Consider the following 23,625-nt stretch of genomic DNA (forward strand, 5'->3'; position numbering starts at 1 on the left):
GAAGCAGCGTGGCGCCGGTGCGGATTGGGCACCCTTGGGCCAGCGCCCTTCTGGCGGTTGGCTACGGGGAAGCCGGCAGTGGAAGAGGCGGAAGCGGACGGGAATGGCCTCCGAGCCGGCGGGACAGGTGCGAGTTGGGGGCAGCCGTGGGGCTGGTGCTCCGGAGTGGGGAGGGTGGTGTGCGGCCTGCGCTCCGGCACTGACTGGACAGGGGGAGTGAGCGCGGCCCTTGCTAGGGCTGACACCGTCTCTTGGGGGGAAGAGGTGTGAGCTGAGGCCGTTGGCAGTCCTCTTGCCGCCCGCTTTACCTGCATGGTGGCTAGAGAAAACAGAGTGGTTTGGGATGGAAAGGACCTAAAGAGCATCTGGTTCCAACCCCCTGCAGTGGGCAGAGATACCTTCCACTAGATCAGGTTGCTCAAAGCCCCCTCCAGCCTGGCCTTGAACACTGACAGGGACGGGGCAGCTCTTCTGGGCAGCCTGTGTCAGTGCTTCACCATCCTCACAAGGAAGAATTTTCTATAGCTAATTTGAACTTCCCCTTTTTAAGTTTAAACCCATTACCCCTTTCCTATCGCTACAGTCCCTGATGAAGAGTCCCTTCTCCACATTTCTTGTAGGCCCTCTTTAGGTACTGGAAGGTTGCTCTAGGGTCTCCCCTGAGCCTTTTCCAGGCTGAACAGCCCCAGCTTTCTTAGCCTGGTTTACTATGGGAGGTGCTCCAGCCCCTTATTATCCTTGTGGCCCTCCTCTAGATATCTCTGATTAAACTACAGCTAAGGTGACACATCTTGCTTGTGCAAGTACTGTTGGGGCTTTTTTCTTGCCCTAAGTTGTGATTTCTTGGTTTGCTAATGATCTAGTAATGTAATTTCTTAGAATAGGGGCTGTAGAGCTCTATTTTGGAATCTGGGCAGATGTGAGAAAGCTTCCAATGCTGGGGCACTGATTTAAATCTGTGCAGAGTAGAAAGTGATGCTGGTTAGTAACCTGCCTGGTTTAGGCTCAGCCATCACGTATCTGCTCAGAGGTCTCTTTTCCCTCAGCTGATGGCCTATTAAGAAAAAGGCTGTAATGGGATGAATTCGAAGGAATTCAGCTGTTTTTTACAGAGAGGTAAAACTGTTGGGTGGACAAGGTACTTTCAAGTGCCTTTTGTTCACTATGGTTTATAAGCAATGTGTTAATTTTTATTCAGTTTCTTAGGAGCTGCATTTTTGAGGAATCAAATGGTAACTGGGGGGTCTTTCTTGGCAGTGGTGTTGCAGAGTTAATTATAAGGTACACTGCACTACTTCTTCCAGAAACAGAAGCCAAATTAAAGACTCATGGAACTTCAGGAGCACATAGGGAAGCATTCATAGGTAATTTTCATTCTCTATACACTCCTTGGATAAGAAAATGGATTATGCCTCCTGAGCTGTCAGCCTAGTGGTATTTGTGAGGTTTGTGTTTACGAGAAGTGTACTGCATTCACAGTGTGTCTGTTCCATACCTACTGCTTTTTCTGGAATGGCCCTGCTCACGCTGTGCTTTGGGGAGACTCATATTTACAAATACATTTGTGCGGGTGACAGGTGGTATGAAGGCAGAACTGTGTAACTCAAATTATGTGACCTGGGCACTGCTAAGTTATATTATACAACAGTCATCTTCTTTCTGAAGTGTGGGCCTTTAACTTATAATTAAAAATAACCTCTTCTGGCAAAGTCAGTATTTTATTCACGCCTTCTTTTTATCTTCCCCTCATTTACTGGAATGCAGTAAAATACTTGTTATGGTAGAATCTGCTTATAATGACAGTCAGCTGAATTTGTTCGCTTTCACTTTCCTTCAGATATGGCTCCCATGTATATAATAAATAGTTCAGAATTCAGCAAGAGTGAGAGAATATCAAGTTTCTTGGGCTTTGTATTGTTAGCATATAATATGAAAAAGAATATTGCTCAAAAAAATAAATTCGAAGTCTTTGAAGAGACAAAAAAAACCCCCTGCAGTATGTCTAAAGTAGGTGAATGACTGGTCTGTATTAGACAGTGCCTCTCGCAGAAAATTTATTACTTGGTCAAAATTAACTTTGTTTCATTTAGCCTGTTGCCTGAGGAATTGGTTGTGAGTTGGTATCTGTCCCTTTTGAAGCAGGAAAAAAGCATGTTTTAGTCTAGTTAGGCATATTTGTATAGGCAGATTAAAGAACTAGTGCTTAAACTGTTGCGTTAACACCTCATCTATTAAGGAAAAATCTCATAGTAAATTTCTTTGAAGTTTAGAAGGATTACTCATGGAATAACTTTTTAATTTATTTTTTTATTCTTAGTGATAGTTGTTCAGTTAAATAAAGTCTCCCAAGGATAACAACATTCTCCAACCTCCAAAGATGGCAGCTGTTGAAGGTAATCCAAAATTAGTATTCAATATGTTCATTTTGCTGTACTTTAGCTAACAGACACAATCACCTGATGTTATTGCTATTTATGTGAATTTGATGTATGCAGAAAGGAGTGTGTGGAGTCTATGCTTTGTATTTCAGATTTAAAGAAAAAGTTCTTTTACTGGATAACTTTTTATTGCTTAGATAAAAAGTAAAACAAAAGCAGGTTTGTCAAGGAAATTACTTGGGTTTCAATAATTTGAATATATGCTTAATATTTAAGATACTTTCAGCTCTTCCCTGCTGTGCAATAGTGGGCATTTAGGAAGACAAACATCCCAATTTTTTGCCATTTGTAATAAGGATATATTTTTCTATATCATACATTTTTGCTTCCATAAGCACATTATCATATCTGCTATGCTTGGGCAAAAATGTTGTATTCTGTGGGGCAGTGGGAGGAAAACGTTTCTTCTTATGCTTTTCTGACCTGGCTCTGAAACAGTGGCACCTGCTTGGCATACTGTGGTATGTGTTAATTACTCTTTTAAACCCTGGGGACTGGATTCTAGAATACAGTCTGTAATTCACACACATGCATATTAGGATGTAAAGAAGCAAATTTCCACCAAAGATTCACTTGTGTAACCCAAGTTTTTGGGGAGCATTTGCCTCAGGTTTTTCAGATGTGAAGAAGGGCTTGTGTTTAAAAAACCTTTTTTCCTCTATGCTCAACCCTTGACATTCATCAGATTCTCTGGTTCTGCATAGGAGGGAGATCTGAGTGCGTAAAATGTAGTTTTTTGCTAACATCACTATTTCTGCCTTCAGAAAACCTTTATTTCCTGAGGTTCATGGTGCTTCTCACATGTAAATGCTTTCTATTAAATATCTTGTAATGTGCTCACCTTGGAATTGGCTGGAGTACTCATCTTTATTGTAGTACAACTTTAATATCAGGGCTTATGCAATGTGCTTTTCAGTGCTTTACATTCATCTGCAGAAAAGAAAATAATTTAAAGTGTTTCTCTGGAGATGCACTGCTTTTGGGAAAGTGGATTGTAATATACTTTTTCTCTATTGACCAAAGCAGGCAATGGTAGTGTTGCATATCTCTAACACACCATATCGGAGATGACAACTTGCAGCATAGCTGTGTATATATGATCTACCAATGTAACGAATATGTTGTTAAGTCTTGCTAAGTATTTTTACATGGCATATGCAATATTAGATGCTATAATCTCATCAGTGGGCCTGTTAGGCTTTCTTGTTTCTCTAGATGTATTTGGTTTGCTTTTAATTTTTATCTCAATCAACAGATCAAATAAAATACCATTTAAAACTGGGATTAACATGTTACTGTAGTCTCTATACTGCCTTTAACTTGCTTTTCCCTTCAGTGCTGGAGGAGGTACTGGTTTCCGTTGAAAATGAGCTGCAAGCAGTGGAGATGCAAATTCAGGAGCTTGTAGATAAACAGCAGGAACTCATCGAAAAGAAGATGAGAATAAAGAGCTTGATAAAGCAGGCCTCAGGAGACTTGGAGGCAGGTGGAAGTAAAGACACTGAAACCTCAGCTGAGGCATGGAACAAAAAAGGTTTGCAGAGACAAGTTCAAATATTCTAATACAGAAGTAAACTAATTCAGTAGGGAAAAATGTATTCATACAGAATTTTGTTTGGGTAATACTATTGTCCTATTTTATTTTGTTCAGCTAGGTGACCTGCCATCTTAATTACACAGGGTAATGTTTGTATGTAACTCCCTGGACATTCCTCAATATTGATCTGAGTTCTTCTGGGGAGAATTATTATAAGAATGGCCTGTTATAATTACTTTTATTCTTCTATAGCTGCAAAGTCACAACTTGATTGGATTTGCTGTAAGAATCCCAGCATAAATTTGGATATACTGCCATACTTATATTCCCTGTTTATCTTCTAGAAAAAATTACTCTGGGACTTTTCAGGATTTGATAATAACAATTTTGCTTTATCAAAGTTGCTTCTTGCTGTCTTTGTGTTTCTTGCTTGAGTGGGTAGGACATTGGTTGTGTTTGCCATGCGTCATGTAGCTTCATTGTGTTACCAAATTAATGCAAGTTAGATGGATGCTGACTGCCAAAAGTAATGTAGAATACATTAGCATGGTAGAGTTAGTCCAAGTGGCAAGTGCCTCATGGTGGTGTGAGGGCTCCTGTTCTTTTGGAAGTGGTGTCTTTCAAGTTAAACTTTAACTGAACTCCTGGATAGTTGGTGGGTCTTGACCATGTTATGCCTAACCAAATTAAATTGAGTTTCTTTTACTGTTTTTTCTCTCTCTTTTATTTCACTTGCAATTTGGAAACACATTGTTAGCTTCTGCCTATATCTATTGTGTGTATTTTCTTTTTTTTTTTCTTTTTTTAAAAATTAAATTTTCTAGTCTAATCCATATTTATCTGTGCTTGAGAAAAGTGTTCTGCATATGTAAGAATACTGACACTTTATAATTGCAGATTAATACTATTGAACAAATCAGTTTGTTTTGGATAGCTTTGTGCCTAAATCTCTCCTCCTATGCTTTGAAAACTAACATCTTTGCAATTGGATGCTCTGTACATGTTGAATAAGAGCTGTTGCTAAATCTGATCCCAGTATAAAGCTGAGTGAAATCAGTGGGAGGCTTGTCTTGGTTCCAGAGAGCTTTGGATCTCAACTGTGTTCTTTGGAACCTCAAGTCCTAGAGTTAATGCTTGTGCTGCACATTGTGTAGCCTAGACTTTCCACAGTTGTTCTGCATTTTAATTTTAATAATGTGAAAATGGTTAATACTGTTCTTGATGCATCATTTAAGTTTTTACAGTATTACCTCTTTAAGTAATAGTCTTAACAGTCTTTAGTGAAGAAAAGAATGTTGGGGTCATTATTTTGGGGATGATTAAATTTAAAATATATGAAATATATGGAAAAATGATAGCCCTGCTTTCATTATACTATTTGCATTCACTGCATTTGTATAACGGAGACCTTCAGGCAACTGTTGCAGGTCTCAGTCTCTGGTTTTATTTATATTCAGGGCGGGTTTCTAATTTCCATTTAGTTGTGGACTAAGCAGTTACCTTGATCATTAGCACTTTGAAGTGCTTCCTCTGCTTGTGGGTGTTTCACACTAGTACACACTTATGTGCAGTAAGAACATTTAGTCTGGAGGTGGATTGTATTTACATTTCATAGGGTTTTCAAAGGTCCACCTTAGAAACTGGTTTATACAGAACTCAGGCTGTGTGTGGCTTTTTATGTACCATTGTTGAATCTTTGAACACCTTTCCAGATCTAAAATTGTGTTGCTTCCAGATTTAGTTATTGTATATGTAAATTGTCCTTCCTTCTTGTATTTTAACTTGTTATGAAACATGTTCTGCTTTTTTTTTTGTTTCCCTTAACAGATTTTCCATGGTATGAGAAGCTAAACACAGCATTGCAGGGCGTATTTAAACTCCAGAAGTTTAGGTCCTTGCAACTTGAAACAGTAAATGCTTCAATGGCAGGAAAGGATATATTTCTTGTCATGCCTACAGGTGGTGGAAAGAGCCTTTGTTACCAGTTGCCAGCTGTCTGTTCTGAAGGTATGTAAGGGAAGAAAAGATCATATATAGACAACTGGATTTATTCTTTTTGTAGTTCTTTGGAGAATGAACATTATATTGATGTGTAATATCACTGTATGAGAAAAAACAGCAAAGATTGACTAGAAACCCTTGTTTTTCTCTCTCAGTTTATGTTCTCTGAATGAGCAATAGTAGCTTTAAAAGCATGCACCTTTTGCATAAGATTTAGATTTGAATAATTTATCTATGTTCCTCTAAACACTGAAAAAACTTTTTAAACATGTTACCTTTCCTTTCTTTCGCTTTTAATCAATGTACTGACTGTAAGTTATCAAAGTATGAATATCTGTTATTTGTCTTTTCCATTCTAAAGTTTTAGCTTCAGACTATTTGGGAGAACCTTTGTATATTCATTTAAGAAAATAAGTGTCCAGTTCTGGTCTTTAAATTTATTTTTTTAATAACCCATCCAGTTGGTTGGCTTTTACTTATTTACAAATACATAATTTATCAATACCTAGCATTGCTTAGTTATAAGGTAAATTAGCACCTCATGACGCAGATGTGAATTCAACTTTCTTTGTTTTTTATTTTAGTTCTTTATTTATTGCAGCTCAGATGTTTGTTGTCTAAATTCTAAGGAAAGGTGCATGTTGTGGCTACCTGATAAAAAGTATCCCCATATGGCCTAGCAGTCACTTGTCAGCTATATAGGAAGGGAATCTGCTACTGTGTGTATGAAGCTTAAGCTCATGTTTGGCAGTTCCTTCAGAACGGGGCTAGTGCATTGGTAAAATGTATTACAGGAGATACTTGTGACATCTCAACAGTTTACACAATGACTGTTACAGGTTTCACTCTTGTGATATGTCCTTTGATATCTCTTATGGAAGATCAGCTCATGGTTTTGGAACAGCTTGGTATTTCTGCAACTTTATTAAATGCCTCAAGCAGTAAGGTATGTTTTACTTCATGGTTTTGTGGTGTATGTGCTGGCATTGTGCCTCTGTGCATGTTGTTCATGACTGCTGAATGAATGACACAGTTTCATCAGCTAATGCCATTCTGTCAACTGTGCTATAATTCCTAAGAGGTTATTAACAATTCATAAGGGGTAGTAAACTGTTACATAGTATTTACCACTACTATAAGTCTTTGTAGAAGAACACTATATATAAAATGTTAATTATAATACTTGGAAAATCTATCATAGAACTTTGAAAAAGCAAACCATTGAATATTTATCTTTCCTTCATCATGTGGTATTTTCCAATGAATTGTAATGTACCAAACACACCTGTGGTACTACAAGTGTAAAATAATTTCTTGTACAAGACTGTAGTATTTATTATTGCATTTTCAAAGTGTTCTACCTTAAAGCAGCCTCCAAGTTTGGCACATTGCATCAAGCCACTAAACTATCAAAGCCATCTTCATGTAGAAGTTAATGACCATGGCCTTCTGCTAGTCAGGAAAATATGTAAAAAGTAACTGACTTACTATAAAAAGTAATTGACTAATAGTAGGCTGGGAAATAAGTTGTTTCTTGGGCTCTGAATCAAACAGCTTCCTATCCTAAAGTATGATAGATAATTATATTTAAAAGCCTGCACTGTTCAACATGTTACTAATGGACAAAAAAGTCACCTACTCCAGTCTTCTTTTAAGTCTAGAAACATGCACCAGCTAAAGGGACTTTACATCCTCTAAATAGCCCCATGAAATCTATTTGTTCCATTAAAGGTGTTGGTTTAACGTGTTCTTGTTATTAAAACAAGTACACAAGACACTTATTCACATTATCTGTATCACAGCACATAGCTGGCAAGTTGTCCTATTTTGTTAGCCCATGATTTCTCCTTTTGTTTTAAACAGGAACATGTGAAGTGGGTTCATACCGAAATGCTAAACAGAAAATCCCAACTGAAGCTCATTTATGTGACCCCGGAGAAGATTGCAAAAAGCAAAATGTTTATGTCAAAGCTAGAGAAGGCTTATCAAGCAGGGCGTCTTGCCCGCATTGCTGTAGATGAGGTCCACTGCTGTAGTCAATGGGGCCATGACTTCAGACCTGGTATGCTCATTAAATCCAGTTTGTAGTTTCAGGCATCAATACTGGATGAGGTCTGAAATAAAGCCGATGCTTTCTTCATGTGTTAAGCAAATACTTACTGTAATGCTAGTACCTGTGTTAGCTAAAGGACTTTAATGCGTAAACAATTATATCCTTGTGTAGGAGTTAAGTTCATGCAAATGGGGGGTGATGTCAATGTAGATTTTTCTGTCAGTATTCTGAAAAACTCCTAATTCAGTATATTTTAATTGGAGCTTAATAAAATTAAAGTTTTTGGCTGCCATCTTTAATATGGGCAATACAATCAGCTTTAATGCTACATAAAAATATGTCATTCTGTACACCGCTTTGTAATACTCTGGGTGACAAGAGCTAGAGCATTCTGTAAATTCATGAGCTATGCTTTGATCACTTCTAAATGCCCTTCACTTGCAAGGGAAAAAAAGTGCACTTCAGTCTGTTTCCTGTCTTGTTTGCTGTAGAAGACTTACTTACTGGTTACTCTTCCTTTGCCTTTTGAAGCAGTAGTGATTTGAAGCAATAGTGACCATAAAGTCAGCCTTTGCAGTTTTGTTAAAAAGTGATGTCTGAGCAAAGAGCCATGGTGGTAAACAGGCAATGTGGAATTTGTACCACTGGCTGCATTTCTCTTCTAAGGCAGTGATTGTCAGCACTGAGCCTTTAGAATCTTCCCTTAGTGCATTCTGGTCTGTGCATCCAATTCCATATTGACTGTTTACTAGCAGAGCTGTGTTTACTGAAAAGTTGATTGTAAAAACAGACCTGCACAATAACCTGAATGTTTGTTAATGCCATGACACTTATTTTTTTCTAACTTTTTAAGGACTTCTATTTTAATATGCTTTGCCTTTTGAATTGGGGCAGCTTTTGTAAAACATAATTAGAAGGTAAAGCATCTGTTTTGATAAGTGCAGCCTTCTTATTACTTCATTTGGGTGTATAAATTAGTTCTTTAGTAAACTGATCAATAATAACATTTATTGCAGTATTACCCCATTGAATACTATCTACATGAATTACATTAATATCTTTGTTTAACTTTGTGGTATGGGAAATTCTTTTCCCCTTTCTGTTCCCTTGCTTAGACTACAAGTCTCTTGGTATCTTGAAAAGACAGTTTCCCAATACTCCCTTGATTGGATTGACAGCAACTGCTACAAATCATGTTTTAAAAGATGCTCAGAAAATTTTGCATGTTCAAAAGTGCATTACCTTTACTGCTTCTTTCAACCGGCCCAATCTTTACTATGAGGTATGTCTCAATTTTCAATTATACATTTTAATAATAAATAGCTTTTCAACTGAACGATGGTGTCCTTTCATCTCCTCATCTTGCTGAACTTGCTGTCATCTGCAAAGGAACTTGGGCTGCTTTGTCTCTATGGGCAAGGCTTAGCAGATAGAACTGTGTACAGGGGAGAGGTAGATAGCAGAGTTAGACTGCTGCAACCTGCTGGAAAATATGTCATATGGTTGCAAAATGTTGTGATTCGTTGTGTTTTCAGTTTAGCCACAGGTTCTTTTATTGTACTTTATGGGAAAACTTGTGGTTTTGGTTTTGTTTTTTTTCTATGGACTTTTGAGATGTACTCTGCACAAAAAGGATATAATAATTTTGGTTACACAGTTTTTATTGTACTGGAAGAAGTAGAATAAATAGGATTGTTTGGCAGACTGTGTGGCCACTTGAAGAACTCTGATATGTGTATGTTGTATTTTTGAGGTTCGGCATAAGCCTTCAAATAATGAAGATTTTATTGAGGACATAGTTAAGATGATTAATGGAAGATACAAAGGACTCTCAGGTAAAAAGGAGTGTGTTTTTTTGTTTGTTTTTTTATAATCTTCAGTGTTAAAGGAATGTTTTTGAGTCATCCTGAAACTTGTAGAGAAATTTTACCTTCACCATTCCTTAAACATCCAGCATTAGAATAAATGAATTTTAGTAAGATCTGTACCTCAAATAATTACTCTTTTCATTCATTAGTGTTTAAATGTCTTTACGTTTTGCTTATATATTCTGAAATATTGAAATATAATGTTGATGTATATAGAGCAACATTTGCATAATAATAGCAATTTTTAAGTTTGTAAAAACAAGGCTCAGAAAAGGTTACCCACATGTTCTTAAATCATGTGTTATGTTATTTAGTATCTGTGTGTCAGGATACTTACTATCTTTAGCACTTCTTTTTCACATTTGATTGCAAGATTCATGTATTATCCAGTGCCCAGAATGGTGTGTGGTGGGGTGAATTGCACTTTTGTGATGAAAGCAGAACTGTAAAAGTTGGACTTTATGTAATCAATGAATTATGCAGTGCAAATAAAAGAGGAGAGCCATATTACAAAGGCACCAGAATCCAGTTTTCCAAGGCAGCGGTCTGTCCCTGCTATTGAACTCTGTAATGAGCAACTTCCAGAGAACAAACTGTGCTGAGATGATCACAAATCATGTGGTTTTGTGTGTGATCCTTAATTTAGCCCAGGCTAATGACAAAAAGCATATGGAATATCTGAAACATCAGGTGAGACATCATAATGAACAGCACCTCTTTATGTAAGCATTAATAACCATTGTCTTCCTTGAACATAGAATACTTCTATGGTTATGTGGATTGCTATCCATATTTTCTCTTTAGCCTACAAGTCAAAGCTGATAATTGAAATTTCCTTCATGGCTACCATACTAGAAACTGAATAGACACAAAGATTGTTTGCTGGGTTTTATTTATTTATTTTTAAGTTAATAAAACTTTCAAGGTTATTTTTAAATATTGGGGATTGTTTGTTGTGAGTTTTTAAGATATTACAATAAGACATCTCTCACTTTTGTGCAGGAATTGTTTACTGTTTTTCTCAGAAGGATTCTGAGCAAGTTACCATGAGTTTGCAGAAACTGGGAATCAAGGCAGGGACTTATCATGCAAACATGGATGCTAAATGTAAGAGCAAAGTTCATAAAGGATGGGCAGCAAATCAGATCCAGGTTAAGTAGATATTTCTCATAGACTTAGGTTTTATTTAAACAAATTGTGGTTTGATACCTTGATGGTTTCTTAATCTTTTTTCAGGTTGTAGTGGCAACTGTTGCTTTTGGCATGGGAATTGATAAACCTGATGTGAGGTTTGTAATTCATCATTCTATGAGCAAATCCATGGAGAACTACTACCAAGAAAGTGGACGTGCAGGTATTGTAGGAAATGGCTTTTGCAAAGCTGCCATTTCCATTCATTAAACCAAAAAAATTGGACTTTGATTTCAGTCATCTGTGTGAAGTGTTCTTGTCTTTGAGACAGGTTGCAGAGTGTGTAATGCCACTCTGCCTCTGTAAAGAGGCTTTGAAGCAAGCTACCCAGCCCTTACTCAGCATTTGTTTTAGTTACTTAATTTTTTGTGGCATCTGTGGCTTACCAGAGTAATATCATAACATGACATTGACTGATCAGATGTATGTTATAGAAAGGATCTGTTTTTCTTTGCATAGCAGCGGGGCTGTGAGATCTGCTCAGATTGATTCTAGATGATATCTAATTGCTGTATGAATTTCAGTAGCCACAGAAACACAAGTAGGATGGGGAGTCTGGAGCAGGGAATTTTAACGATTGCTCAGTGTATAGCAGCACTAAATAGCTGTTACAGCTAAAAAAAGTTTTGTGCTGTTTTGGTTGGTTTTTTTGTTTTCAACCTTGTGCATTATTTTTCAAAGGCAGATTAAATCTGTGTGGAGGAAAACGTTTTAAGAATCTTGAGGGGCAATTGGGGGAAATTTTAACTATGGCTCTGTGATAAAAACTGACCTTAATGCTGGCCTAAGAAGTACAGCAGTCATCAAAGTCTGTGCGAGTTTGAATCTGCTTATGCTATACACTGGTTACTTTTAGGTAGTGCTGGAGGTGATGGGAAGTAATGAAGTGGTGAGACAAGGGCTATGTAGGGCCATGTTGTTTCCTAATGTTTATCAATTTGGGATTCAAGCAAGCTTTTGTGTTTCTTATTCATAACTATTTAAATGAGATTCTTGTGGGAGGGGTTAATTAAGCACTGCTACTCATTTGCATGCACATACTACTTAGCTTATGAAACCTTTCTTTTTCTCTTTGACTGCTTATCCATGTGAAGTAGTGCTCTTAAAGGTTAAACTTTTTTAAAAGTTTAGGGGTTTTTAGGCCTTTTCTGCTCTCTGAATCTTGTACACAGTGTGTCTGCACCCATCAGCACATCACTGGGAGGGGTGGGCAGCAGGAAGGAAGAGATGATCTAAATTCAGCTATAGAAGGCACAGTTGGTTTTAAATGGAATATCATACCTGTTTCTTAATTTACTACCATTAATACTTAATAAGGTATTTGAAGCTCACAGTGTGTTTTAAACAAGAATTAGGCTTCAAGATGTATTTGGCTAGGACTTTCCAAGAGGTGTTTGGGTGAGAAAGTAGTGATTTCCTTGATTTTCTGTATGATGCTAATATTTTATTTTGTTTGTTAGAGTCAAAATCTCCATTGTGAGGTATTCTCAGTTTGCTTGATTCTGTATTTATAGAAGACTGTTCTATTTTATTTCTAGTCTGTTTCATGCTATATTCTGTTACCTAGTGTGTTATGCTTGATACTGTATTACAGTCATGTCCTCTCTATATAGGGGCTGCAGAAACCCATGCAGATAAGAGTGGTATTCGTACCAAACAAAAAAAGCTGTACTTAAAATAAACCTCTTCTAATTTTATTTTTTGTTGTATTTTTTGTTATTCTTTTTAATGCATTGCAGGTAGAGATGACCAAAAAGCTGACTGCATTTTGTATTATGGTTTTGGAGATATATTCAGAATCAGCTCAATGGTAGTTATGGAAAATGTAGGGCAAGAGAAACTGTATAATATGGTGTCCTACTGCCAGAATCTGAAGAAGTAAGTTACTGTGGTGGTTTGGTTGCTTAGTTTGTAAATAGGCCACTTAGTGAGGTTTTATAGAGGGCATTTGAAAACAAACAAGCAATTTAAAACACACAAACAAAATGAGTAAAAGCCAACAATAAATCAAAGAAACTCCTCCCTCCCTCCCCCCTCAGAATAGAGGTGGGGGAGGTTTTTTTTTGCCTATTGTACCAGAGTCTAGAGTTTGGAGTTTGTGGTTTAGCTGCTCAATACATGTACTATTGCACATGACTGACTGCTGGTGTGTTCCTTGCCAGCTTCAGATAAAGTTCTGGAAGCAGTTATGTTGAGGTGAAATGTCTGTTGACAAACACTGTTTTGATTTCAAATCCCATTCAGAGTGAAAACTATAATGCTTTGGGTTTTACTCTTAAGGTACCAGTGTTCAGTGGCCATACAGGAATCACATGTGCTTCATCTGCTGCACTGAGCTATTTGGAATACTTAATGGAAAACACTTGTATCTATGTTGTGGGTAACTTGTGCATTCAGTGTAGCCTTTGTTGGCCTCAGACTAAGAATTAGTCCATATTATTATGATTTTTTAATTCTATAGAAATTGCATATTACTTTTGTGCTTTAACCAATCTGTTCCTGCAGTGGTGTTCACTATTACTAAAAGCTGCTGGTTATTCCTATTAGTACAGCAGACAGGGAATACTGTGTAGCAGTATTTGTTTTCTGATTTTTCCTGATTCCTCATGCTTGTTTTAAGATATGAGCTGACCCAAGGGACCTTCTTTTTGCCAGTTTCATGATTTATAATACAGGTGTAGACACTTATGTTCTATAGTCATTTGCTCTCTGCTTTTTCAGGTGTCGCCGAGTCCTCATAGCGCATCATTTTGATGAAGTATGGGATTCTGCAAACTGCAACAAAATGTGTGATAACTGCTGTAGGGAGAGCCGTAAGTAAATTGTTTCTATAACCAGGGATGGTGACCATGGAGAACGTTGGCTTAAAGAAATACCTACGTTAGAGAAAGTGTCAGCAACTTCTCTGAAGTGTGCTCACAATACTGCCTGTTTCCAATGTGCAAGTTTTGTTATGAGCATCAGGTGTTGGTGACTTAATATTGCTGAGTTCAGGGTGTTTAGTAGGATCCTTTCTGCTTTTTGCTTGAGGCCAGACACTTTGGTATCTTTCAGGCTCAGCCAGTCACCTGTTCCCAGAAGTGAAGCTTGGGCAAGGGGGAGTTTGGCTCATCTATTTTAAAATGATTCTGGCATGTGTTGGGGTTTGTCTCAGGATTTGTTTGGGTGTTAAAGCTTTATTTTGAGAGTGAGCCTCTTGCTCTCAACATGCAGAGCTGTTCTCACTTAGGCTGTGAGAACGCACAGTTTGCATGTGTCCTCTGAACATGTCAGTGCTCATGAGACACACCTGTACAGAACAGCTGAGCACATTAATTCAAGATTTGGCTGTGAGTTAGTCTTAACTGCTCACTGTCTGTCTGCTGTGCATGCTTCCTTTGAAAGAAAGTTGGGATCATAAGAGGAAAGGCATATGGCCTGGACATAGAGTGAACTGGGAAGATGAACGGAAACAAGATCTGCTGTGTGATATAGGAGGATGGTTTCAGCAGGATGTGGTTCTGGGACATAAGCTCTTTCGCTGCTTTGACCACAGCTATCCTGGGCAGTGTTGGGTAGCTAGCTTAAACTACACTTTCATGGGTGATCACTGACTGCTTTAACTGTAGTTTTTGGTATCCGTCCAGAAAGCCATAAGTTTCAGAAGATGCATAAAGTATCTCTTGCTGGACTTCCTAAGTGTGAGGTGTGATTTAGACATAGGAATCCTCATCTAAATCTAGAAAACTCTAGAAGGACTGCTGGGTAAAAGTTGAACTTGGGCATCTCTAACTGAACACAAAAAAGCCACCCTAAATTTCTTTGAGGACCAGGTGAATTCTTGTAATATGTAAAAAATACCATCTCCTCATAGCACATACCTGTTGTGAAGCGTTTGGATAATCTAGAGATCAGTGCTTGAAAAACTGAGGAAGAACTCTATATTCAAAGTTGTTCTCATAACCAGACTTTATTTTCTTGCACACTTTTTTGGGGGGCAAGGTAAACAAAGATATTCAGCTTCTTTTTTCTTTATACAGTTAACTACATCTATATAATAAACCTCTTTTGCAAATCATTTAAGTAACAATGTCTTGTTCTAGTTGGAAATAGGGCTTAGTTAAACTTTATACTGGGATCAGAGGTTGAGAAAAGTATGAAGCTGGCTTGTACCCAAGACTTACAGGAACCATGTGACGAAATACAGTTGAAATATGTCCTGTTAACTGCTCATTTTACCCCCAGGGTCTCTTGATATCTAAGCAAGATCTGAGGAAACCTAGCAGTAGTACTGCATGTTCAATACTTCATTCCTAGTATTGGATGAGGCAGTTGGGTAATTCTGTTGGGTAAATCTGATCATGAAGTAGAAGCATGATCATTATGTACTACATGTATGTGTTGGAGCTCAGAATAATTGTTCATGATGAAGCTTAATTTTATGAAATTAATACATTTTTGGTCTCATTTTGTTCATAACTGTCTTGAGAGAAGAAATGTCTCACTTATAGTCTTCAGTTCCTTTTTGCTCCCTAATATTTCCTAATAAATATTATGGGTGAAGAAAAGCAATCCAGCTGCAGAGTAACATAGAAGCTACCTTAGAAATTTTACAGTTTGTAAGTGCTTCTTTGAAATAATTTGTGTGGTTTGTAATGTTAAATCCATATAAAAATATTTGCAAAACTGGAGTATTAATAATGAAGTAGAAACATAAGTTTGAGTACAAACAAATCCTAATTTGACAGAGGGACAGTTATAGCTTTTATTTGTTAAGTTATAATTTGAAAACAAAACAAAAAAAGCATTACTATTATATGGCACAATGATATGTATTTATAGATATATGTGCCCTTTTATATATTCATAGATATATACATATATGTATACACCTAGTGTATATATGGATACTATCTAACTAACTCTAAATAACTTGCTATTTAAATATTACTTCACTTTTATTTGTAGCATGTGAGAAAATGGATATAACAGGATACTGCAGGGATCTAATCAAGATACTTGAGCAAGCTGAACACATGAGTGAGAAGCTAACCCCACTGAAATTAATCGATGCGTGGTCTGGGAAAGGTGTAGCAAAACTGAGGGTGCCTGAAGTTACTCCACCCAAGCACCCTCGAGAGGAGCTGGAGAGAATTATTGCCCATTTACTGCTGCAGCAGTATCTGAAGTATGTAAGATGATGACTTCCTTTTTAAGTTTTTATATCTATCTACTAGTTAGTTGTCATTACGTTGGCAAACACAGTCTACACAGTATTATTGCATACATTCGGTAGTCTCAGTTTTCGCCTTTATTTCAGATGCATTTAATGTATTCAGAAAACCTCAAAAGATTACTGTATTTCAGCTCCAGAATGTTAGAAGTTGGAGGAGCATTTGAAATGCTCCATCTCTTGCAGTTTTAAAAAACTGGGCTCTTCTGTATTCAGGTGGAACCTTTAAATCTGCAGCAGGCATCATTTTGAATGGGTCTGCTGTCTATATGGAGTCTCATTTACATTCCATGGATAAGCAGAGTAAATGGGGTGGCCCAGATGAAGTCTTAAGTTAGAACAGCCTGGCTAATGCAGACTTATTGCATCTTTTTTCCTCATTTTCCTCCATGCATTCCAACGTATTGACATGTGCATGTATCTGCGTGTATGTATTCCACAAACTGAATGATGTTAAGTGTTGACTAGTCACTCTAATTTAACCTTCTGTCCACTTGGAAAGATAAAGGAGAGCCAAGCTGCTATTTGGAAGGTCCCTCAGAAGGTTTAATGCGTCCCATTTTCCCCCTGCATGGTCTAGCCTGTCTTTGTCTCCAGCCTTCCCTTATAACACTGGTTTTCTTTACACAGGGAAGACTTCAGCTTCACAGCATTTGCGACAATATCCTACCTGAAGATAGGACCAAAGGCAGGTCTGCTGAAAAATGAGGCACATGTCATAACTATAGACGGGATAACAAACAAGAAAAGTGTTTACAGGGTATTTATATACATATATTTATATATACATACTTATATCTGCACTGACTTGCTATATGGGTATCTTTCCATTGTAATTTATTTTGATAGTTTGGTATCCGCTCAATATATTTTTCATAGTAATGCAATCAACTACATTTAAAATAGACCTCATAAATATCTTCTGAAGGAAAGAAATGCTAGAATTTGAACAGATTTGTTTATCACTTACAGGCCAAACCAACTCAGTCTTCGAATTCCAAAGGAAGCAGAGAAAATGCTCAGACTGTTTCAAAGACTGTCCAAGATTCAGTGGTGAAGAAGTCACAGGAACATAAACGGCCTAACTGTGGTTCTAACTTAAAAGCAAAGAAGCTTAAGCTTCAGGCAGGTGGAGATGATCAACCAGTAGTTATTGACTGAGTTTCACAGGCTACATTTAGGATTTAATCCTCTTCACTTCTCCATGGACAATGCAGTGTGTAAGTTCAGTTTGTTTTAGTAATTTTTTTTGCCTTTTTTTTAATAAAAAACAAAACAGGGAAACAAGTATCTTTAAACCCCTCAAATTGGTGCATATCTTACAATAATTATTGTATAATTAAGTAAATGATTACCATGTTGTCTTGTTAACTCTTTTGGAAGTGTAGTGTATAGTAACACTATAGTAGAATTGCACAGGCTGGGAGGGACTTGCAGAGATCACCTAGTCCAGTGTCCTCCGCAAAGCAGGTTCAATTGAAACAGGGTGCTCAGGACTGTGCCCAGTGAAGTTTGACTGTCTCTAAGGATGGATATTCCCCAACCCCTCTCAGCATCTGTTCCACCATTTGACCACCTTCATAACTACCCCACTTTCCCCCCAGCCCAAAAAAATGGGGCATTTCTTAGAGCTAATTGTTAATTCCTATATTGCAACTTGTCTGCCTCTTGTCCTACCACTGTGCTCTTCTGAGAAGAGTGTGGTACCACTGCTGTTATGCTCTTCCATTAGTTGAAGACAACAGCAAGTTCACAACAATCATACCCTTTCTTTCTCCCTGGCTTCCTTCTTTCTTAATCTGGAAAGATTAAGAACTAGCTTCCTCAGCATCCCTCTGTGCAGTCCATCCAGTCCTGTGAATTTGTGACTGGCCAACTGGCTTAAGTCATCTGTAACTCCACCTTTCTGTACTGCTTTACTCCCACAGACTGTTAGTAGGTCCCCTCAGAGACCTGGGAGGTCTGAGGGAAAACCATACCAGTGAAAATGAGACAAAAAGTACTTCAATCTTTTGCATGTCTTATGTCACTAGCTCCCCTGCCCCTCTGAGAAGTGGGACCATACTTTCCTTACCCTTTCTTTTGCTGCTAAGATACTTACAGAGAAGCTTGTCTTACTGCTTTTTGCATCCTTTGCTAGTTCCACCTCCAGCTGAGCTCTTACATTTCTAACTCCTTTTGTGCTCAGCCAATGTTTCTATGTGTTCTGGATATCCTGTACCTTCTGCTTCCTTTCTGTGTTGGAGGTAGCTGAGTTCTCTGTTCACCCATGTTGGCATTCCACCATGCTTGCTTGACCTTCTGCACATAGGAATAAACTATTTGTGTTCTGAGGAGATTGTGGTTTGGAAACCAAGCAGCCCTCCTGAGTCCCCTTGCCTTCCAGGGCAGTGTCCCTGACACACTGACAAGCAGATCCCTGCATAAGCTGAAAAACTGCTCCTCTGAGGTCCAAGGCAATGGTTCTGTGATGTGTTCCTAACTCCTGAGGCTTAAAATCCTGAATCACAGTCACTGAGCAACATCTGGGATCTGGGCACCCAGTAAGAAACACCTGTCAATTCATGCTAGTCAGGTTGGCAGTGAGGGCCTCTGTCCCCACTGGAGGGATTCCCTGGTAACTCTGATCTTCCTTTTCTTCATTGTGTGAACACTTGGCTTGGCTTCAGCTGGCATTGATGCATCCCTTGGGGTGGAGTTGGTCATCCTCATCTTTCTCAGGGTGCCAGCTCCAGGGAGAGACATCTGACATCCAGAGATGTGGGCTGCTGGAGGATCTGTCCTTCCTCTGGAGCTGCATGTGGGTCACAGTCTCTGTTGTGCCAGGGGCTGTTGCTCTGACCCACTTGGACATCACTCATCACTGCAACTTTAAGCAGAGCAATGTGGCCCCTTCTGCAATACTTACACCTGCTAGCACATATTGTTGAGTTTCAACAGAGCATTGTTGCAAGACTGCATTACTTTTGATTTAGAGATTTTTGTGAAATATTGTAAGTTTATCCCTCTAAAATACACCTGTTGCTCTTGGGATTGGATTTCTCCAGCTTGTTATTCAAATAGAAAACTACCACTTCTGTGACTTTCAGAAGTACCTAGATTTATGTTTAGAAACAATATTACCTTTCTTAATCTGAGCTCTTTCCTTTGTAAAAGATAGATTTTTGGGAGGAAATACAGAAAAAAAAAGCCACTCAAGAAATACTCTCTCTTTGTGCCTGCCTTCCCCTGTTGCATTGGCTCATTCTAGCTACAGCTGTGTATTCTTATGAGAGGTGAATCTGGTTGTCCTAAGAAGAGTCATCCTGTTCTGTAAGCAATAGACCATGACTTCATTCATGCAATCATAGAATAGTGTGGGCTGAAATGGACCATCAGAGGTCATAGAGTCCAACTCCCCTGCATTGAAAGCTGCTACTTTAAGCTGTAACAGTGGACTACATTAAACTTAATCTTTGCTTACATTCCTGTTGTTTGTGAAAGAAAACTGTATTGATGCTTGCCTGTGGCTTAAAGTAACACATCTGCACCATTTTAAAGAGCAAACAGTCTCTTTTCTCTCACCAGCATCCCTTCCATGTCAGGTCATGGTTCTGTCAGAAAGCTTCAGCTATAGGATTTGTGTGTCTCCCTTTTCAGCAGTAGAAATACATATCTGTTGCCTTCCCTTGATGAACATCAGCATTTTCAGAAACAGCTAACTGCTGCCAGAGTGGGAAAGACCCACCAGCTGCTGCTGACCTCAGGCAGTGCTTGGGAACACACAAGGTTCAATGCCAGATTTGAGGTTTTGGGTTTTTTTCTGAGGATCGTGGTAGCCCATGATCAGTAAGGCAAGTTCCAACTCATCATAAACTGAACCTGTAGGAAGCAGGATTTTCTGCCCTAGCCAACTCTGGAGGGAGCTGTGGGTGGGTCAGGCACCACCATCATAACCAGCCAGGATGCCATGATGTGGTAAGATGAAGAATGTGCCTGGCGGTAAACTATGGGGACAGTAGGCTCTCGAAACTGTGGCAGGTGAGTCCTGCCTGGTTTGGGGTAGAAGAGACCTATGAGACAGGCATAGGAATTAACACATTTCCTTCAGTTCTAAAAAGTGAGGGCTACCTTGCATTCAAGTGAATGTGGTGCCACTCTAACAGCATAGTGAAGCCCACTTCTTAAGACTGTTACAGCCTTCTTTTCATATACTCATTTAACCCAGATGAAAACTCTTTGCCAACACTAATTCACTTGATTTGTTGCTGCATTTTGGCACTGATTAATTTGCCAGTCAGTATTTTGACAACATCAATGCAAAACCTTATTAAGAAACTGCATTTATTCCTGGTACATTTCTGGTTATCCTGTGGAAAAGATTTACAAGACGTATTACTCGACATCAAAAGTTTATGCAAAATGGAAATGGGGTTTTGTTCAATCAAAATAATCTTCTATATCAATATCTGGATTCAGGAGATCTTCACCATAGGCTGAAAGATCCATCTGATTTAAAATTAAGTTTTCAAAGGTTTCTTCCAAGTCCGTGTCACCGATCAGCACAGCTCCCACCATTCGGCCATTCTGCATCACTACTTTCACATACTCTTGTCCTTTGGTACACCTCAGCATCAGTTCATGGTCTAAACCCAAGCCTTGGGCATTGTACTTTCCCAAAACCACCACCTAGCAGAAAGAAAACAAGAGCACTCAGAAGAGCATTGCAGTGGGTTTTAGTACTTCTGCCAGTACTGTTCTAAGCTTCAAAAGGCTGATGCAAACAGGGAAATATTTGTCCTGGGGGAACCTCCCCCCTTCACAGGTTCAAAATCTTCACCTTGAACTATCATACGCAGAACCCAGTAATGAACCAGCTACCATCCTGACCTCTGGCTGACGTTATCCAAGGACAGAAACCTAGTGAAATGGAATGAGTGTGCAGAGATGCAGAGTAGAGCAGTTCTCAGTCACCAATTGGAAGTTGTAACACATCTGTAAAGATCATTGCTCTCTTCAGTTTCAGCATTCAAAGTCAGCATGAATGGAGAAAATCTAAACTAAGGTTAATTATTACACAGAGAAGACCGTTTTGTCAAAGCATCTGCTCAGTGTCAGCACGTGAAGATAAGTAAACGACATGTGTTACTCAGTGGTTGAAGGCTATCAGACTGCGTTTACTTTACCTTGTAATTGAAGAATTTTGTAACATGAGCAAATAGTTCAAAGCTGAAATCCAGATCGATTGACTCCCCCAACGTATCTGCTGCCATGCATTTGGCTGCATACCATCCCATCTGCCTGGCTTGAGTCCACAGCCTCATCTAAAACCAAAGAAAAATACATTTAAAGACTGAAAAAACATGTAAGAACATCTCTGGGCAATGACCAACACTTGTTGTTCTCACCAATGCATATGATGGATTTATTACACTTAGCAAGGCTGAACAGCTTCTCTTCCAGCCACCTAGATGAAATCATCTGTCACCAACACATGAGGATTATCTACTTATTCACTGGTTTCCATTTCAATTAAACTTTCTTTTCTCCCATCTGTGTAATTTACTTTGCAATCAGACTGATGCTGAGCGCACACTCCTACAATTTGATTTACCTGATGCCACACTGGACTTGGTTCCCAGGATGCTGTGCATATATCTCCAGCTGCATATATGTCTGGCAGGGATGTGTGCATGTTCTTATCCACCTTGAGACCTCCATCTTCACCTAGAGCAAACTAAACCATTCACATGACTCAGCAATAACAAAAATAATCATTTAAACAAAGTAATCTAACTTTATCTGTGTTAAGCAGCCATCTCATTTGTTACTTTTTAACGGCAGGCTCCTAAAAAAGTCCACTAAATTCACTATTCTGTTTAATCAAAACATTTGCAGGTCTAAAATGATATGAATAAACACTACGGGAAGCCAGTAAAGTGCTCTTCTGGGTGCCATGTAGCACAGAGAGACAGGTTATTCAGAGTGAATAATTTATGGCTACTTACTGTCCTGTGTAATCTGACCCTATTAGGCCTGACACCACAACAGAAACGTGGTTCAAACCTCTCCATCTCAAGGCTCCTTCACCATCGAGGGAAGAAAATGGATGCCCTGAAAAGTGAGTGCCACAGTGAAGTATGTTTCACACTACCTATGTATCAAGAATTACTTCTTCACATGGAAATGCAACCCTGCCCCCTGCAGAGCTTTTCCTGAATCGTATCAAACCAAGAACCCTTCAAATAAGCAGAGAAAATTGGCCTACAAAAGCAGGATTTCCCAGCAATCTCTGCATTCTTTTCTCACCAAGTTTAAAAGCAGATCAGTGCTGCATTTTACAACTGATTTTCAAACATCCTTTAAAATCTCTCTATGTATGAAAACCAAAGCTTAGAAAAGCATTATGTACTGAATAAAATTGTTTAACTTGAAACTAAAAATCCATGTTATATTTCCAACATCAGCATACCTGCCTTATTTTGAAATGGTGTACACTGGAAACCTGTAGCAATCCATGTCAGAACAAAAGCATAAACCAGCTGAAAAAAGCTTAGCTCACCTTACTTAAAAAAACCAAAACAACTTTAACTTCAAAAGAAATCATACTTACATTATTGCCAGCAAGAAATGGTGTAACATTTGGCACAACTCCAGTTGCACTGACAACGAAATTGCATCCGTAAATTTTTCCATTAGTTAATTCCACATAGACAGGCCAAAGCACTGAAAAAGGGGAAAGTTTTGCCCTGAGAATGTAACCAACAGGTGTTATGTTATTAATTATGTCTTCTAATCAGAGAAGAAATAAAAAGGAAAAAGAAATCTACTGAGACATCTAACTGACTAGATAGGAAAAATAAAAAGCAAAAAGATGTAATTAGAGGTTACCCATAACCTTTCTGACCTTCACTTAGGACTACAAAAACCTATAAGATTTTTGAGCTTAGCTCCAAGTCCTACTATTAATTTTATCTGAAATTTTCCTGATTGAAAACCCTCATTTATAGGGGGAAAATACTGTGTCTTGACACCTGCACTTCTTCAGACCTGTGGGATGTTCTCTGAAGCATCTGGCAACTGCCAAGTATTCTTCTATATATAAGTTTCCTGATGCACAGGAAATACCTCAAAAGCAAAAAGAATGCCAGAGATTTGACTTCCTAGAATTTTATGCCAGAAGTCACTGGCTATTAAGAAAGTGTTTTAAATATTAATGTCAATTCAGTGGAATTTATAGACAGAATTCATGAAGTAAGTAATATTTTCTTCTGTTTTCCTTGAAGAATTACTTCAGTTTTGACACGCAATGTTGTTCTGTTGGGGGTTTACCTCCTATTCTACCT

General features: G+C 38.4%; 2 protein-coding genes across 4 annotated transcripts in view; one reads left to right on the forward strand and one right to left on the reverse strand.

The window, feature by feature from the left end:
- RECQL (RecQ like helicase) overlaps positions 1–23,625 on the forward strand; it is a 24,407-nt gene continuing 782 nt past the window's right edge. The window contains exons 1-16 of one of the 3 annotated variants that reach the window (XR_004549611.1): positions 1–127; positions 1,258–1,364; positions 2,318–2,393; positions 3,775–3,972; positions 5,803–5,982; positions 6,816–6,922; positions 7,840–8,038; positions 9,145–9,311; positions 9,783–9,864; positions 10,900–11,048; positions 11,134–11,251; positions 12,828–12,966; positions 13,810–13,901; positions 16,036–16,255; positions 16,931–17,060; positions 17,273–17,520. Coding sequence is in view for 2 of the 3 variants with exons in the window: in XM_034062790.1 (XP_033918681.1) it covers positions 2,378–2,393; positions 3,775–3,972; positions 5,803–5,982; positions 6,816–6,922; positions 7,840–8,038; positions 9,145–9,311; positions 9,783–9,864; positions 10,900–11,048; positions 11,134–11,251; positions 12,828–12,966; positions 13,810–13,901; positions 16,036–16,255; positions 16,931–17,060; positions 17,273–17,461 (1,986 nt within the window). In the remaining variant the exon portion in view is untranslated. Of the gene's footprint in view, positions 128–1,257; positions 1,365–2,317; positions 2,394–3,774; positions 3,973–5,802; positions 5,983–6,815; positions 6,923–7,839; positions 8,039–9,144; positions 9,312–9,782; positions 9,865–10,899; positions 11,049–11,133; positions 11,252–12,827; positions 12,967–13,809; positions 13,902–16,035; positions 16,256–16,930; positions 17,061–17,272; positions 17,585–23,625 lie in introns of those variants that run through there. The other 2 variants (XM_034062790.1, XM_034062791.1) reach the window with 2 other exon arrangements.
- Positions 20,607–23,625, reverse strand: part of PYROXD1 (pyridine nucleotide-disulphide oxidoreductase domain 1) — a 13,105-nt gene continuing 10,086 nt past the window's right edge. Inside the window, exons 9-12 of the mRNA XM_034062792.1 lie at positions 22,893–23,005; positions 21,894–22,016; positions 21,466–21,603; positions 20,607–20,968 (exon numbers count right to left, since the gene is read on the reverse strand). Of these exons, the coding sequence (XP_033918683.1) occupies positions 20,720–20,968; positions 21,466–21,603; positions 21,894–22,016; positions 22,893–23,005 (623 nt within the window). The 3' untranslated portion in view covers positions 20,607–20,719. The remainder of the gene's footprint in view (positions 20,969–21,465; positions 21,604–21,893; positions 22,017–22,892; positions 23,006–23,625) is intronic.

Source organism: Melopsittacus undulatus, chromosome 5 (genome assembly GCF_012275295.1).
Source record: "Melopsittacus undulatus isolate bMelUnd1 chromosome 5, bMelUnd1.mat.Z, whole genome shotgun sequence".
NCBI lineage: Eukaryota > Metazoa > Chordata > Aves > Psittaciformes > Psittaculidae > Melopsittacus > Melopsittacus undulatus.